This window comes from Polypterus senegalus, chromosome 13 (assembly GCF_016835505.1).
Source record: "Polypterus senegalus isolate Bchr_013 chromosome 13, ASM1683550v1, whole genome shotgun sequence".
In the NCBI taxonomy this organism is placed as follows: domain Eukaryota; kingdom Metazoa; phylum Chordata; class Cladistia; order Polypteriformes; family Polypteridae; genus Polypterus; species Polypterus senegalus.
In genome coordinates this window covers 24,716,352-24,733,589 of record NC_053166.1, presented here as the reverse complement: position 1 = coordinate 24,733,589, position 17,238 = coordinate 24,716,352, and the positions used below count along the sequence as shown (strand labels likewise).

The 17,238-nt window shown below is 36.6% G+C and overlaps 1 protein-coding gene across 1 annotated transcript in view; it reads left to right on the top strand.

The window, feature by feature from the left end:
• LOC120543415 (protein diaphanous homolog 1-like) overlaps window positions 1–17,238 on the top strand; it is a 239,491-nt gene that overhangs the window by 78,642 nt on the left and 143,611 nt on the right. Inside the window, 3 exon segments of the mRNA XM_039776517.1 lie at window positions 3,421–3,537; window positions 6,654–6,769; window positions 13,299–13,363. Coding sequence (XP_039632451.1) covers window positions 3,421–3,537; window positions 6,654–6,769; window positions 13,299–13,363 — 298 coding nt within the window.

Genomic DNA, 17,238 nt, shown 5'->3' with positions numbered 1-17,238 from the left:
TGCTGGTACAATTTCCGTGCTTTCTCACAGATGATGTTACCGTCCAAGGGGATGTTCTTCTTCCTGCAGTTGGTGATCCACAATGCCATTCTGACAATATTTGTATTCCTTACAGTCATTACCTTTTTGGCATTATCACAGAAACTTACAGATACGGTACTCCAGATGGATGGCTGCTTCATTCTTCTTTATGTAGCGTACGGTGTTTTCATTAATGCCATAGTGGCACGCTACTGCAGCATAACTTTTTAATTCCCGGAGCAAATCCAGTAGTTCAGCCTTCTCCTGGAGTGTTTTAAACGTCTTCTGGTGCTTAGGCTCAGTGCCAGAAGCCTTAGAAGGTGCAGGGCGTTTTGGCGACATCATGTGCATTTTAGAATAACAAGATTAATACAATAGCAAAATGGAAAACACGAGGACACTCTGCTGGGGCAGCAGTTTATCAGCAGCAAGGAGAAATGAATAACGCTCTCGGATTGGCTACTTTCACCATCCCAAACTGCGTTTCCCTCGGCAGTTGCTTCCTGTTCTGTTCTATATTGCCATAAAAAAAGCCATACAAAATTGCGGAGGATATTTGCGCTTTCTGCTAACAATTAATAATTAGGTTCTAAAGAAAAATCCTCAAACGCCTGAGTCCGCGAACCCTGAACTGCACTTCGCAGGGGTCTACTGTATAGGCATTTGCCACATGAAGTTGTATTCTAAAGTTAAGTGTTTTCTATTAATTAAAAAATATAAATATATTGCCAACTCTGGTGCTTTACAGTGGTTGATAATGGGGGGAAATCTTAAAAACTTGCCAAATACATTCATTTTTCAAGCCATGACTATTGTTTTGTGCCTTCCATGTTTCTCATGCATGTTTGTGACAACAAAAGAGATCTGAAAATACTCATTTCATCAAACAATACTGGTACTGTTTTTTTCATGATAAGGATAGTTTTTTTCTATTAATTTCTGCAAATTCAAATGTATATATGGAAGTTAATAAAAACAAAACCAAACACATTGCACAGACAGTTTACTGTGATTTGGACTGTCAGGAGGAACCCACATACCGGGGTGTGAAAGTCTTTTGCACAGGAAGACTAAGTGCTGAGTTGTTGCACGTGGCTGGTCTTCTTTTAAAATGGTTGAGTCTCATACTATTGATGTATTTTTGATCAAAATGACATGTATAAACTATTTTACAATGTGCGTCTAATTGCAAGACAAATCAATGCTCGACAACTGTCTTGGCTTGAAAAATGGATGTGTTTGGTAAGATTTTAAACTTCTCCTCCTTGCCCCACAAACTGCAATGTAATGTGCTAGTATGGTCAAGAGATATATAATTTTAACTCCTAGAAAGCGATTAGATAGATAGATAGATAGATAGATACTTTATTAATCCTAAGGGGAAATTCGATTAACACAGTTTAGCCCCACCGATGCATATATAGCATGTTTGTGGAAAAAAAAAACAAAAAAAACTTCAGCTTGAAAAATACTAAACATATTCTGTAATCTGGACTGTTGGTTGAATGAAAAGTGGTGGGCTGAGCTGTTTGTCATATGGATTTATTGTTACTGTAGTAAGTAAATATAAGAGGCTGAAGCGCTTATTCTTTTCTTACTAGGAAGTAAGCAAATCTGTTTCACCATTAGGCAGTACACCTTTTTTGTAGTTTTACATTTTTTAATATAATATTGGAAATATATTTAGTAATGTTGATCTCTTGCATATTTTTAAATGATTCTGCTCAGTTCAGCAGGTTACCATTTAAATAAAAGTTATTGTTTTCCTGGTGAAGAACATTATAAAAGTTTTCAAGTGTTCCAGGAATTTTTATAACTTTCACCACTTGGTGTCTCCAGAGTAAATGCCTTCTTTACCAAAATCACACTGAAGTATTAAATTAAAATGGCTATATTTAACACATTTTTAATGCTGTGCCTTTTATTTTTCCTTTTTCGATATTACCAGACCTTTTTATTTTGTTTGTTTATTTTTGGTAATTGTTTTTCTTCATTTTTAATAATATTACTGTGTTAGTACTTGATTTGCAGATACTTTGCTGTTGAACTTTGTTTACTTTTAAAAGTAGGGCATTAATTTAGAGTACACCACTAGTATGCTTTTTGGGAAAATAAAATCGTACAGCTGGAAAATTGTCCCTAATTAATATAGGTTTTCAATATCAATATTAAGTCAGAAGCAATGATTGCCTTTTCGTTTACCTCATTTTCTATTGAAGCTATAATTAATAACTGTTTTGTAATTTGAATTAAATAATAGGACAGCAGCTAGCTTCACAACTAGTTTGAATGAAAATAAAGATATTTTGTCTGAAATAATTCAGACAAAATAATAATGAGTCAATTCCATTTGTTTTTCTTACGTTTTTAAAAATATGAGATACTGTAATTAAAATAAACATTGAGGACAAAATCTGTCAGTTGTTTGGACTAAATGTCCGTAATTTTTACACGCCGAGACTCGCCTACTCAAAGTTATTGTCTGCTTTTATATGCACTTTTTATTACACTTTAATATTGTTTTTTTGTATCAGTACTGTATACTGCTACTGGATTATGTGAATTTCCCCTTAGGATTAATAAAGTATCTCTATCTGTCTGTCTGTCTAATTGACCTTATACAAAATATGATCTTTAGGCATCTCTTTGAAAAGCATATATAAATCCACAACTCAATATATGTAGATGAAAATACTTTTTCATTCCCACTGACAGATAAATTCTCTTGTTCTAAGGTTATTTGCTGCTCTACCTGGCAGAAACTGAATTTATTTTAGTTTTGATTCACAATTATAAATTAATAGCTGACTTCCATCTATTAGTCACTCTTTTTGCACCCTGCATTATATATGAAATTTGGAAAACTGAAATAATGGAATTAATGTGCATTTACTAAGGCCTTTTTCAATAAAGAACTCGGGAATTAGAGTCAAAAATCATAAATTTGAACATGAATATTTATTACAGCCTATACACATTTGTGTAAGATTTTCCTGTTGTAGAATAGTTAATGAGACTGAGATCTTTTCTACATTTGTCCTTATTCAGTTAAGAGGAGCTGGCAATGTATAAGTTTCAAGACATTCTGGAAATATATATGCTAAAATTGTAAAACGGTAATAGATACTAGTTTATATAATATTTCTGTACAGGATTATAAGTATCATTCACCGTGCATAATTTAATATTAGACATGCAGATGAATTGAGTATATACTGTATGTAAATTCACCTTATGGACAAATAAAGATCTGTCTGTCTGTATTTGTCTTATTGTTTATATTTGTATGCATGTATTTATTTTTACCGTGAATGTTTTATTCCTCTCTTTCAAATGCTTTGTACATTAAATTCACTTTTTTATTACTATTAATGTTTATTTTTCTTAATCACATTCTACTGATGCCACTGAGATTTTCCAGATTCTTCAAAATACAGTAAAGGATTCAAAAGCAGAAGGGCTTTTTCTGTCCATTTTACAACACCTTCTTCTCGTACGTAATGACTACTTTGCCAGGTGAGAAATGGGTTAAAGGGATGTGGGTTGTGAATGAGTGCCTGTTATCAAGATCCTGTGGAAAGTGTTTCTAGTAGTAATTACAGTACAACAATAATTGTCCACTGCATACTTGGAGAGATAGTTGGGGGTTGCATGTGATTTAAGGCAGCCAAGTGAAAATATAATCAGGTTTTTGTATTAGGTTACACTCAATGGCACAATGTAATTGTTTTATTAATTTCCCCCCTGCAAATCTGTAAGAATCTTTTCTAGTTCCTTCAGGAGAATATGTATAGAGAACACATGCACAGGTATTTACATTTCTATACATATACCTACACACATGTAAATAATTCTTGAGAATTTACATTAGTAAACAGTTTATTTGCATTAGTATATAACAGTGTCATCTACATAACATTCCTGATTTTTCAGAGCAACTTTCCTTGCCATATAAACAAAAAGCCTCTTAAGAAAAACATTTTTTTTAATGACAGATATTGATTGTGCATTGGCCTCATAAAATAATTGCTTCCATTGTTTTGTTATACAGTATATATAGGTGCAACTTATTTATTCTTGCTAAAAGTGCCTTCAGAGAGATACAGTATTGCATATCATAAAAAATACATTTGGGAAGAATGGAAATATACACAAAGAATTTATTAGTGATATTAAAATGTTACTTATCTATCAGAAGAACTATTGGATGCTCTGTGACACTGGTAAGATTAGACCTACTTTTAATTTAGTAGAAGAATGTTATCTACTGCACTGAGTGATTAATGGGTTAAATGTTAGAGCCATATTGTGCACTTTTTCATTTAAGGGCCTTATTGAAGCTTTCCAGAGAGCTACAGTGAATTGCAGGTCTGTTTAATGGGTTTGCAGTGAATGGAGATGGAGATGGAGAAAGAGTGAGTGAGTGAGTGATTTTGCTACAGCAATTCCATTACCCCCAAGGTAATACTCTATCACACAATAGGACTGACTCTAATAGAGTGCAGAGAAATGAGAAATCTGAGAAATTAGAGGGGAAAGTACAACAAGAAGACATCAGGGTGTTAACTGTTTGTTTCAAAGTCCAAGACTATATCAAGCAACATTATTGAAATATAAGGCATGTAGTACAACCAGCAATCACATCATTTAAAAATTAACAAAATGTTAGTGTGAAATGCAAGCTGTTATGGTTACTGTGTTATCTCCATTTTCTATTAAAAAAAAATAAAAGCTAAATATCTGTACTGGCAATCCCATTCAGCATTATATCATGCTTTGCTCCTGTTTCTGGTAAGCCTTCATCACCCTGAGCTGGGTGGATATTCTACAAAAGTTAATGATGACATGTATTTTTAAATAATAAAGTTAATTTGTAATGCTTTGATGGTGAATGTTCATCATGGTCCATCAAGAAGTAAAAGCAAAAGAACTTTCATTGAAAGTTGCTAAAAGAATTTTATATTCCAAAAATCCAGGGAAGCTGTGAAAGAAATTAAAGCACCTTTAATTGTTTATACTGTATTACTGCTAGAGACTGTGACAGTCTAGGGCAGCTGCATGCTCCCTGTTGCATCTGGAAGCCTCTTGAAACAATCACTTTCAGTACTCATACAGCAAGGGTTAGGTGCAAAAGTGATAAGTGCTTTTATTAAAATAAATAAAAAAAACAGTGTTCTAAAGTACAGTGCTCCATCCATAATAAAATAATCCAATAAAATCCGAAGAGATTGTGGAGGCTAAAAATCCAGTAAATAAATACATAATTAAAACGTTCACATCAGCATGACTCTCTCACTGCTGTCTCCCTTCTAGTTCCCTTCCCACTGTACAGGCTCCTCTGTATAGGATCTGATCAGGCGCTGGTGCAAACCTTCTTCCCCTCTTGAGGCGTGAATGTAGCACCTGACAGATCTGTTTGCTTTTGCACATGCATGCGTGCACGTGATCGGCCAAGCTACCACAATTAACCCCGGAGTTTTGTTGTCAGGTGCACACCTGCACCCATTTCCAAGCATGCCAATTCTTGGGCGCAATTATTTATTTAAAATCTGCACTTTGCCTTGTACCACTTATCACAGAGACACATTCTTTTGTCTCTTTAAGCTGTGTCTGTTCCCATTCCATTTTCTTGTGTAAATGTTTGAAAATGGTGAGGTCGGAATGGATTACCTTTAGAATCATAAATGTTTTGGTGTCCACTGGTAATGGTAGCAGAGGTGTTTGAGCAGATGTTTGTCTCTTGCCGAATTTCCATTAGTGCCAGAATGCAGGCTACTACTGGTTCCTCCTTTGTTTCCTTTAAATTATTAAGGTATCCAGAGCCAACCATGAAATTCTGCTTCTTGGCTGGCTTTATATATGGAGGATGTGCCTCAAGAAAGTAATAGTGTCATTGATTTAGCTGATCTTGATTAATGTCAACCGGTCATCAGGCAAACGAGAGAAGCCTATCCTAAATGTACTGTTGCTCAATATGCAGTTTTAAATACTAGTTTTTAAATGATGTGTTTTTTTGTGCTTTTTTAAGAAAGACAAAGTAATAAGTGTAGTAGGCAGAAGACTGCAAGTACTCCTTGATAAAACACAACATATTGATGAATAATGTAGAATTCAGGAGAAATGGACAATCTGTGTATTGCACAAAAGTTTGAAAACAGCCTTGAAAAAGTACTGCAGTTGTTTCCTTCATATATAAATAAAATGTATATTTAAAAGGTTTAAGCAAGTGCTCGAATATTTGCCTGTTATCTTTGATTTATTAAGGAAATACCTCCTATAGAGTTTAAGTGGCTTGTGTACACAATAATGTATAGCCTTTGTATAGGAATGTATAGGAGATTTGCTAGCATTTGTTGCATTCAACTTGGTGCTCTGACCAATTCAGTAATGTGCTATCATCCCCATTCATTGACTATATCAAGCACTTTAACACACAGACCTGGACATCGTTGCACACTCTATAGATTTTATTGCCTTGGTTCTCTTTAACCTTAATCAGATTAATGTGATCTAGAATATTCATGCAAAATCTGTAGTTACATTTATGGTTTCATTATGAAATATTCCATTTTCAGCATATTTTAACATTTAAACAGTTACATTACAATAAAAATGTTTTATCTGTTTTCTAGACCTCAGTACTACAGGCTTGTAGATGAATGTATTTCCCAGATTGTCCTCCATCGTAATGGCACAGATCCTGACTTCAAATGCAAAAGATTTTTACTAGATGTTGATGGATTAATAGGTAAGATTTATGTTTTTTACCTGATTAATAATTATAACACTGTTATATTTACTTGAGTAAACATATTGAGACAACAAAGGGATTTTTTCTTACATAATTGCAGTTTCCTGTTATGCAGAATATACTTGCTAACTTTTTACCTTAAATTTTTCTAAATTGAATTCGTTTTTCCTTACAAATTCAGTATTTTTGGTACTAAAGAAAAGTCCTCAAAGAAAGCTTTCCTATTCACAAGGGTGAATCAAAAATTAAACGCACTCTGGCTACAGAATTTATTTTCAGAAAAGACAAATACATAATTTTTGTCAACATAATTTCACTGCATTTCAATAAACTTTGTCCATCTGTCAACAAGCTTTCATATTCCTTCATTAAAAAATATTTAAGGCTGAGATGTGAGCCATGAATGCACTACTCTCTTCACCTTTTCATCAGACGTGAATCTTCATCCTTGTCGGGCTTTCTTTCGAAACCCAAGTCTGTTGTTTGATTATTGCATAGGCAGAGCTATGGATGATTTGCAAATGATTTGCCACATCATCTACTGTTACTTGTCTATTCAACAGAATCATTTCATGCGCACACTCAATGTCGTCATCAGTCGTGGATGTGGACGGGCGTCCAGCTCCTTCTTCATGGCTGACACTTGCGCAACCTTCCTTGAACTTCTTTTTCAATTCAGTCATACTTCTTTGCAACAAAACACTTTCTCCAATCTGTGCAAAAAAGTCTTCGATAAATATTGTCACCAGGCACACCCTCGGAGCACAAAAACAAATTACTGCACATTGCTCTTCTTTCATGCACATCACAAGTGGGGCAGCCATTGTTTCTCGCACCGCAGTTATAAATGATTTGATGTAACACGTTCACACCTGCACAGCAGCGACTGGAGACACAGGGACCTCATACGTTGCCAACAAAAGTTTTAATATAAGTGTAGTGTGGATAATTTTTGACTCATCCTCATATAACCATACCATAAGTTCACTTCAGAACATTCTTTTTAATATGCTCAAGAGCAGCTGTCTTAAACCTCTGTATACTTTTGCCAAACCCTGATTTCAGGTTTATATTGTAATACTAAGTACATTTCTCTGAGAAGTATACCATGTAGTGTTACTAAAGCAGGAGTAATATCGACTATGCTGGTGCAATGTACAGAAAAGGTGGAGTATACTTATTGATTTTGTGATATTTTAAAGCTTTTTCTTTATTTATTGAAGAGCACAAGATCAGCATTAACTAATAGTTAATATGCAACATACTTGCTCTAGTCTATGTTAAAAAAACTTTTTGCTTCCCAAAATCAATAAACCAGGAACAGAATACAAACAAGGAACCAAAGATGCATTTTTACATATGCATCTTTTTGTTTACTGGATATTACAAAATGTCACAAATATGCTTCACCTGATATTCTTTTCTGTGAATATACAACAAAATTCATTTTGATATCAGCTGTATAAAAGCAAAACTAAGGAGAAGACTGTAGTTATGCTTCCAGAGTTATGAACCATAAATTTGAATAGAAAAGAGGGGGTAAGTCAATACATAATTCACAATGCAAGTTTTACATTGCCTAAATTTAATGCAGAGAAGCTAGTTTCCACATGAAATCAATTAGCATAGAATTGGCTACATATGTAGCAGAATGTGCAACTGCTTGCATGTCACAAATTTTCAGTTACTATTTTGTTTTCATTTTCATTTACTTCTAGCAGTGTTCATCTTGAAGTGTGCAGTCTTTTTATGCTTAAGCAGTCCAATTAACTCCCGAGACTGTAATCAATACACATTTCCCTTTTCCCTAAAACCAGATAGTTTAATTGGTAAATTGAGATTGTTTTGAAAATCACTATGACACTGCTACTTTACTTTTTGCGTGTTTGTCACTAAAACACTTATTTATATGCCTTTGAGAATATCAGGCGTTCCTGTTGAAAATTGTGAGATAACAGGCATAAAGCTATGTAATATTTGAGGACGTGTAATATCATTACATTGCTTTGAAATGCCAATTTACTTTTTCTGATTGACTTTTTTTTCTTTTATTCTGCTACTAACTTGTTTAATATTTTAATGCTTCAGAATACCTGTCTACATTTCTTATGTCATAAGACTGAAGACTCATCTGTTCTCTCTGGCCCTTTAATTAATTGGTTTTTTTTTCAGTTTTCCTATTCGTTGACTGACTTTGCCACATTTTATGCTATACTGCCTTGATCCCCTGTATTTGAAAGCCGTTTTCACAATTTATTTTGTTTATAGTTTATAGGCCCATTCCTAGTAACACTGCAAACTGACAAACTGGCAGCTACAGTTGTGCTTGAAAGTTCAGATTTTCACTCAAGTCCTACAAGTAGATAAGAGAAACCAGTTAAACAAATGAGACAAAAATATAATACTTGGTCATTTCTCTCTATTATAAAAAAAAAAAAATCCTGGAAAGCAAAAGCAAGGCAACGATACGTGGTGATCTCGGATGTTCTCGGAAGAAATTTAAAAGACCTGCGGATCAAGATACTTGCCACAGAGCGTCTTGCACGGGCCGTAAACATGAGACTTGGTGCCAAGAGATTGTCCCAGGGTCGTCTCACGGGGACGTGGAACATGAGATTCTTGCAAGACACTCCCTACTTACAAAAGGTATCATATAAGCGCACACCCATCAAAAAACACTCAGTCGTGTAAAAGCACATAGCACACACACATTCTGTGCATTCAGCACATATAAAGCATATAGGGCCAATACGGAGAATAGAGACCCAAAGGCGTTTGAGAGAAAAAAAGGCAGATAAGAGATTATGAAAGCAGTGGAATTCAAAAGGCTCAAACAAACAATGACGCGATACGCATGCAGAGAAAGGTACAGAATATGAAAGCAGTAAAATTCGAAAGTATTGTAGCGTCCCAGCCAGGTTGAAGCCTCTTTTTTTTTTAAGTGAGTGTTAGGTCCGATTGAGGGAGGGCAGAGTACAGCACGGAAAACTGATAGCGAGGTATTGATTGATGCGGTAAGGGGGGGACGAGACCCAGGGGAGGAGGGGTTAGAGAGGGTGCTAGAAAGTTGTGTTTGGGGTTAGGAAGTCGGCGATTGTTCAAGTAAAACTTTTCTGACACTTTATCATGTCAGTCACTACAGTATCAAAGAAAAGATCGCATTACCGTAAAACAAAAAGTGATTAATCATCAGAACCAGGTGTAACTGAAAAAATACTAGGACAAATCGAGGTGAGAAATAAAAGGTAAAGAGTAGACAACAAAGTCTTTTCGATTCGCATCATTCAATGCACAAAACATGGATTTACACAGTAATGGACCATATGCTATGAGAAGCTGTGGTCCCGGAACAGTTAAAGCAACGACAAGTTGAATTTCGAAGAATACACAATTTGGTCAGGTATATATTGATGATCACGGAGAAGCGATGCAAATTTTAACAAGCAAAAAGTCAGGTAATGTATATATTCTGGGAATAACATTACACACCAAAGGAGATCGTGATATGCCATTTGTATTAAAATGTTTACAGTTTACCATGAGAATAGCTTTTTCTGTGACAATCAATAAATCACAGAGACAAGCATTAGAAAAAGTAAGATTATTTATTAGAGAAACAGAAACAATAGTCACTCTCGGGCAGTTATACGTTGCATTGTCACAATGTGTCTCCAAAAAAACATTATTTTTAATGAAGCTTTAAAGTAAAAATGCAAATAGTGAAATTGAAACAATTCCAAAGAAAAAAAAATAAAATTGTATATCCGATTAACCAAACACAGGTTGGCGAGCGAAGCCCCCTAGTATTTATTAAGGAAAATGATCGAATATTACATATTTGTGAGTGGCAAAAGTATGTGAACCTTTGCTTTCAGTATCTGGTGTGACCCCCCCTTTGCAGCAATAACTGCAACTAAATGTTTCTGGTAACTTTTGATCATTCCTGCAAACTGGCTTGGAAGAATTTTAGCCCATTCCTCCATACAGAACAGCTTCAACTCTGGTAAGTTGGTGGGTTTTCTCACATTAACTGCTCGTCTTCAGGTCCTTTCAGAACATTTCAATTGGATTAAGGTCATTCCAAAACATTAACTTTATTCTTCTTTAACCATTCTTTGGTAGAACGACTTGCGTGCTTAGGGTCGTTGTCTTACTGCATGACCCACCTTCTCTTGAGATTCAGTTCGTGGACAGATGTCCTGACATTTTCCTTTAGAATTCTCAGATATTTTTCAGAATTCATTGTTCAATCAATGAAGGCAAGCCATCCTGGCCCAGATGCAGCAAAACAGGCCCAAACCATGATACTACCACCACCATGTTTCACAGATGGGATGAGGTTCTTATGCTGGAATGCAGTGTTTTCCTTTCTCCAAACATAATGCTTTTCATTTAAACCAAAAGGTTCTATTTTGGTCTCATCAATCCACAAAACATTCTTCTAGTAGCCTTCTGGTTTGTCCATGTGATCTTTAGCAAACTGCAGATGAGCAGCAAAGTTTTTTTTGGACAGCAGTGGCTTTCTCCTTGCAAACCTTGCCATGCACACCATTGTTGTTTAGTGTTCTCCTAATGGTGGACTCATGAACATTAGCCAATGTGAGAGTGGCCTTTAGTTTCTTAGAAGTTACGCTGGGGTCCTTTGTGACCTCACCGATTATTACACGCCTTGCTCTTGGAGTGATCTTTGTTGGTTGACCACTCCTGGGGAGAGTAACAATGGTCTTGTATTTACTCCATTTGTACACAATCTGTCTTACTGTGGAGTGGTGGAGTCCAAACTCTTTAGAGATGGTTTTGTAACCTTTTCCAGCCTGATGAGCATCAACAATTCTTTTTGTGAGGTCCTCAGAAATCTCCTTTGTTCGTGCCATGATACACTTCCACAAACGTGTTGTGAAGAGCAGACTTTGATAGATCCCTGTTCTTTAAATAACACAGGGTGCCCACCCACCTGATTGTCATCCCATTGATTGAAAACACCTGACTCGAATTTCACCTTCAAACTAACTTCTAATCCTAGAGGTTCACTTACTTTTGCTACTCAGAAATTCGATCATTTTCCTCAATAAATAAATGACCAAGTATAATATTTTTGTCTCATTTGTTTAACTGGTTTCTCTTTAACTACTTTTAGGACTTGAGTGAAATCTGATGATGTTTTAGGTGATATTTATGCAGAAATATAGAAAATTCTAAAGGGTTCACAAACTTTCAAGCACAACTGTAGCTGCCAGTTTGTCAGTTTGCTGTTTTACTAGGAATGGGCCTTTTTGACTAACTGCATATGCATATCCGTCTTTCCAGTAGGAATGTACTAAAGCTCAGTTTCATTTTTAAATACTGCACAGAGCACATGGATATATTTGTTTTTTGAATTATTTGTCATTATATCTTCATTATCACAGTGTTAATCCATGAACAGGAGGAGTCGTTCAAGGTTGCTTGGTAGTTGGCATATTCGTAAGCCATTTTAAAGTCTATAGAAGGAGAGAAAAATGCTGAAGAATGAAGTGAATTATAAACTTTGGGTAGAATGAGTTTTTGATAACACCACAAAATCGGAATGAAAGTAAAGGTGTACAGATGAAGCCTTTCTATGCCTGAGTGATATAACCTGTTGAATTTTAAAGATTATACTTGGCAGGTTATTTATCTTGTGTTTATTATTTTGGTCAGGCCAAAAATATTTCTGCTATCAAATCTGTATGGTGATTCAGCAAACACTTATCAGACTATAAGTAAATATATTAAAAGGAAGCAGAGCTGCATTTGATGATTACTTTGATGGTAAATCTTGCTACCAGACCCAATAAGAAGACAAACTCTTGTTTTCATCGTCTACTAACCTGTTTCCACCACCAACCAGTCCTAGTTAATTTTACATAGCTTTGTTCATAGATTGCACCTTCATGAAGTGGTTTATTTTTACTTATAATTAAAAATACTTGCACATATTGTGCTGAACATACCATGTTTTTTACAGCTAAATAAAAAAATCCTCAACTTAATGTTATAAGATATGCCTTTTAGAAATCATATTAACCTAATTGGAGAGTCTTCAGAGCTACAAGTAAACAGTACTTATTTTACTGGATTGAAAAAGCAGGAGAAAATTAAGTTCTACATTTGTGTGTTTGTCTCCCTAATACAACATGCTCTGAAAGAAATGCTGCACTGGGAAGTCAAGTACTTTTTATTAGTGAGTATTGAACTGCTAAACCCATTCCTAATTATAACTCTGTGTTCTGTAAGGCTTCTTTTGATACTGACCGTTACAATTTAACAACTTAGTTTATATCAGTGTTTTTGGTTTCATTTGGTGAGTTAATTGTTAAGTACTAACTTTGTTAGTGTGTTTGAGTTTATCTTGCTATTTCAAAGCCCATTTGAGTACTGTACACTATTATTGTCACTGTACAAAATAAAAATAAAAAAAAAATTGTGTAACTTTATTTTTCAGTGAGTAATTCTTTGAACTTTTTTCCTTTTAAATAATATCTTTCTCTCTCTCTCTCTTTACAAGATAATATGATTGACAAAACCAAAGTACAGACAAGCGAAGCTAAAGCTATTGACCTGGAAAAAAAGGTGCAGTAAATATGTCCTTAAAATAACTTTTAATTCCAAAAGAAATAGTGATGTCTTGTTTTTAAGAACTTTTCTCATTTTGATGCTGTTGCTACTCATCCATTTTCAGTCATTTTCTCAATGATCCACAAAAACTGCATGTTGCATTTGTCTCAAATTCTGCCTGATAGTATTTTGCTTAACTATTAACTGTTTTATTTGTTGCTTCATGTGACCGAAGTTGTCAGTTGCAAATGTTAAAAGTGGGATTTAATCTAGCCAAAAAGTCTTTACTGTCCAGGGTAAATATTTTTTTTTCTTCCTTGATAGTTCATATACTCTCTCTGGATTATGGATTCATTAAACTCTGCTTTATTTTAACTGGAGGAAAAATGTTTTCAACTGCAGAGATACTTTAACAGCCTATTTTACATATTCAGTTTATTTGAATTCTTTATTCCTGTCTGCTTGACTGACAACAGACACCAACCAGCCAATTTATCAGTTTGGTGTCAGTAGCCCATGTGATTATTAAGGATGCTGTTACAGTGCTAATAATAAGATTTCACATTTTATTCTGAAAACTATCTTTTAATAGACCTCAAAAAAGCATGATTAAAGATTGAACTTTTTCAATAGTTTGCAGTACAAACTTTTTTCTGTTTTTTTTTCTTTTTCCTTTTTTAAAGTCATGTAAGTGGTCAACATTTACGTAGTCAGGCATGATTATAATACACATAGACAGACCACCAGAACTTTCATCACTGATTCCAAAAGTGCATTGTTCAACTGACTTTCACATATTCAACTTCAGAAGATAGTTTAGATTGCTATGAAAGTATATTATGGCTAATTATATATATATATATATATATATATATATATATATATATATATATATATATATATATATAAAATATTGTGGAACAGGCACTAGACACAGACAGACATGGTTGTTTCACCCAACACACGTTTATTCTGTACAATATTTACAGTAACAAAGTCAGTACACGTCCCAGTGCCTCCAGCACCAATCCCCCTCAGTTCAGGCCTTTGTGCCTTTCTTCTGGCCGCCTCCAGTTCTCTCTCCAGCTCCATCCTCTTCCACCCGACTTCCGCTCTCGAATGCAGGGAGGTGGCCCCTTTTATACCAACCCGGATGGGCTCCAGCTGCTTCCCGGCACTCCTTCATGGACACGCCCCGTGTGGCGGAAGTGCCGGCTGCGCACCTGGAAGCCCTCAGGGTGTCCCTATTCTATCCTATATATGTGTGTGTGTGTATATATATATATATATATATATATATATATATATATATATATATATATATATATATATATATATATATATATATTTATACACTGCTCACAAAAATTAAAGGAACACTTTAAAGAAACACATTAGTTGGATATCTATACAAATAACGACAGGGCAATGTCTTAGGAACAAAAGGATGGCAAGTCTTTTAATGGAAATAAAAGTTTTCTGCCTACAGAGGGCTCAATTGTGTAGACACCCTAAAATCAGAGTGAAATGAAGATGTGGCAGGCTAGTCCATTTTTCAAAAACTTAATTTCTGCTACTCAAAATGCTTTTCAGTATCTTGTGTGGCCCCACGAGCTTGTATGCATGCTTGACAACGTCGGGGCATGCTCCTAATGAGACGACGGATGGTGTCTTGTGGCATTTCCTCCCAGATCTGTATGAGAGCATCCCTGAGCTGTTGTACAGTCTGAGGAGCAACCTGGTGGTGCCTAATGGACCGAAACATAATGTCCCACAGATGTTCTATTGGGTTTAAGTCAGGGGATCGTGAAGGCCATTCAATTGTTTCAATTCCTTCATCCTCCAGGTACTGCCTGCATACTCTTGCCACATGAGGCCGGGCATTGTCGTGCATTAGGAGGAAACCAGGACCTACTGCACCAGTGTAGGGTCTGACAATGGGTCCAAGGATTTCATCCTGATACCTAATGGCAGTCAAGATGCCGTTGTCTATCCTGTAGAGGTCTGTGAGTCGCTCCATGGATATGCCTCCCAGACCATCACTGACCCACCACCAAACCAGTCATGCTAAACGATGTTACAGGCAGCATAATATTCTCCATGGCTTCTCCTGACCCTTTCACGTCTTTCACATATACTCAGGGTGAACCTGCTCTCATCTGTGAAAAGCACAGGACGCCAGTGGTGGACCTGCCAATTCTGGTATTCTATGGCAAATGCCAATTGAGCTCCCGGTGCTGTGCAGTGAGCACAGGGCAGTAGACATTTGGGCCCTCAGGCAACCCTCATGAAGTCTGTTTCTGATTGTTTGGTCAGAGACATTCACACCAGTGGCCTGCTGGAGGTCATTTTGTAGGGCTCTGGCAGTGCTCATCCTGTTCCTCCTTGCCCAAAGGAGCAGATACTGGTCCTGCTGATGGGTTATGGACCTTCTATGGCCCTCTCCAGCTCTCCTAGAGTAACTGCTTGTCTCCTAGAATCTTCTCCATGCCCTTGAGACTGTGCAGGGAGACACAGCAAACCTTCTGTCAATGACACGTATTGATGTGCCATCCTGGAGAAGTTGGACTACCTGTGCAACCTCTGTAGGGTCCAGGTATCGCCTCATGCTACCAGTAGTGACACTGACTGTAGCCAAATGCAAAACTAGTGAAGAAACAGTCAGAAAAGATGAGGAGGGAAAAATGTCAGTGGCCTCCACCTGTTAAACCATTCCTGTTTTGGGGGTCATCTCATTGTTGTCCCTCTAGTGCATCTGTTGTTAATTTCATTAACACCACAGCAGCTGAAACTGATTAACAACCCCCTCTGCTACTTAACTGACCAGATTAATATCCCATAAGTTTCATTGACTTTATGCTATACTCTGATTAAAAAGTGTTCCTTTAATTCTTTTGAGCAGTATATATATATATATAAACTGCTCCAAAAAATTAAAGGAACACTTTGAAAACACATCAGATCTCAATGGGAAAAAGAAATCCTCCTGGATATCTATACTGATATAGACTGGGTAATGTGTTAGGAACGAAAGGATGCCACATCGTTTGATGGAAATGAAAATGATCAACCTACAGAGCCCTGAATTCAAAGACGCCCCAAAAATCAGAGTGAAAAAATGATGTGGCAGGCTAGTCCATTTTGCCAAAATTTAATTGCAGCAACTCAAAATTGTATGCAGCACTTTGTATGGCCCCTGTGTTCTTGTATACATGCCTGACAACATCGGTGCATGCTTCTAATGAGATGACAGATGGTGTTGTGGGGGATCTCCTCCCAGATCTGGACCAGGGCATCACTGAGCTCCTGGACAGTCTGAGGTGCAACCTGGTGGCATTGGATGGACCAAAACATAATGTCCCAGAGGTGTTCTATTGGATTTAGGTCAGGAAAGTGTGGTGGCCAGTCAATGGTATCAATTCCTTCATCCTCCAGGAACTGCCTGCATACTCTCACCACATGAGGCCAGGAATTGTCGTGCACCAGGAGCCACTGTACCAGCATAGGGTCTGACAATGGGTCCAAGGATTTCATCCTGATACCTAATGGCAGCCAAGGTGCCTTTGTCAAGCCTATAGCGGTCTGTGTGACCCTCCATGGATATGCCTCCCCAGACAATCATTAACCCACCACCAAACTGCTCATGCTGAATGATGTTACAGGCAGCATAATGTTCTCCATGGCTTCTCCAGACCCTTTCACTTCTGCACGTGCTCAGGGTGAACCTGCTCTCATCTGTAAAAAGCACAGGGCACCAGTGGTGCATCTGCCAATTCTGGTATTCTATGGCGAATGCCAATCGAGCTGCATGCTGCTGGGCAGTGAGCTCAGGGCCCATTAGAGGACATGGGGCCCTTGGGTCACCCTCATGAAGTCTTTCTGGTTGTTTG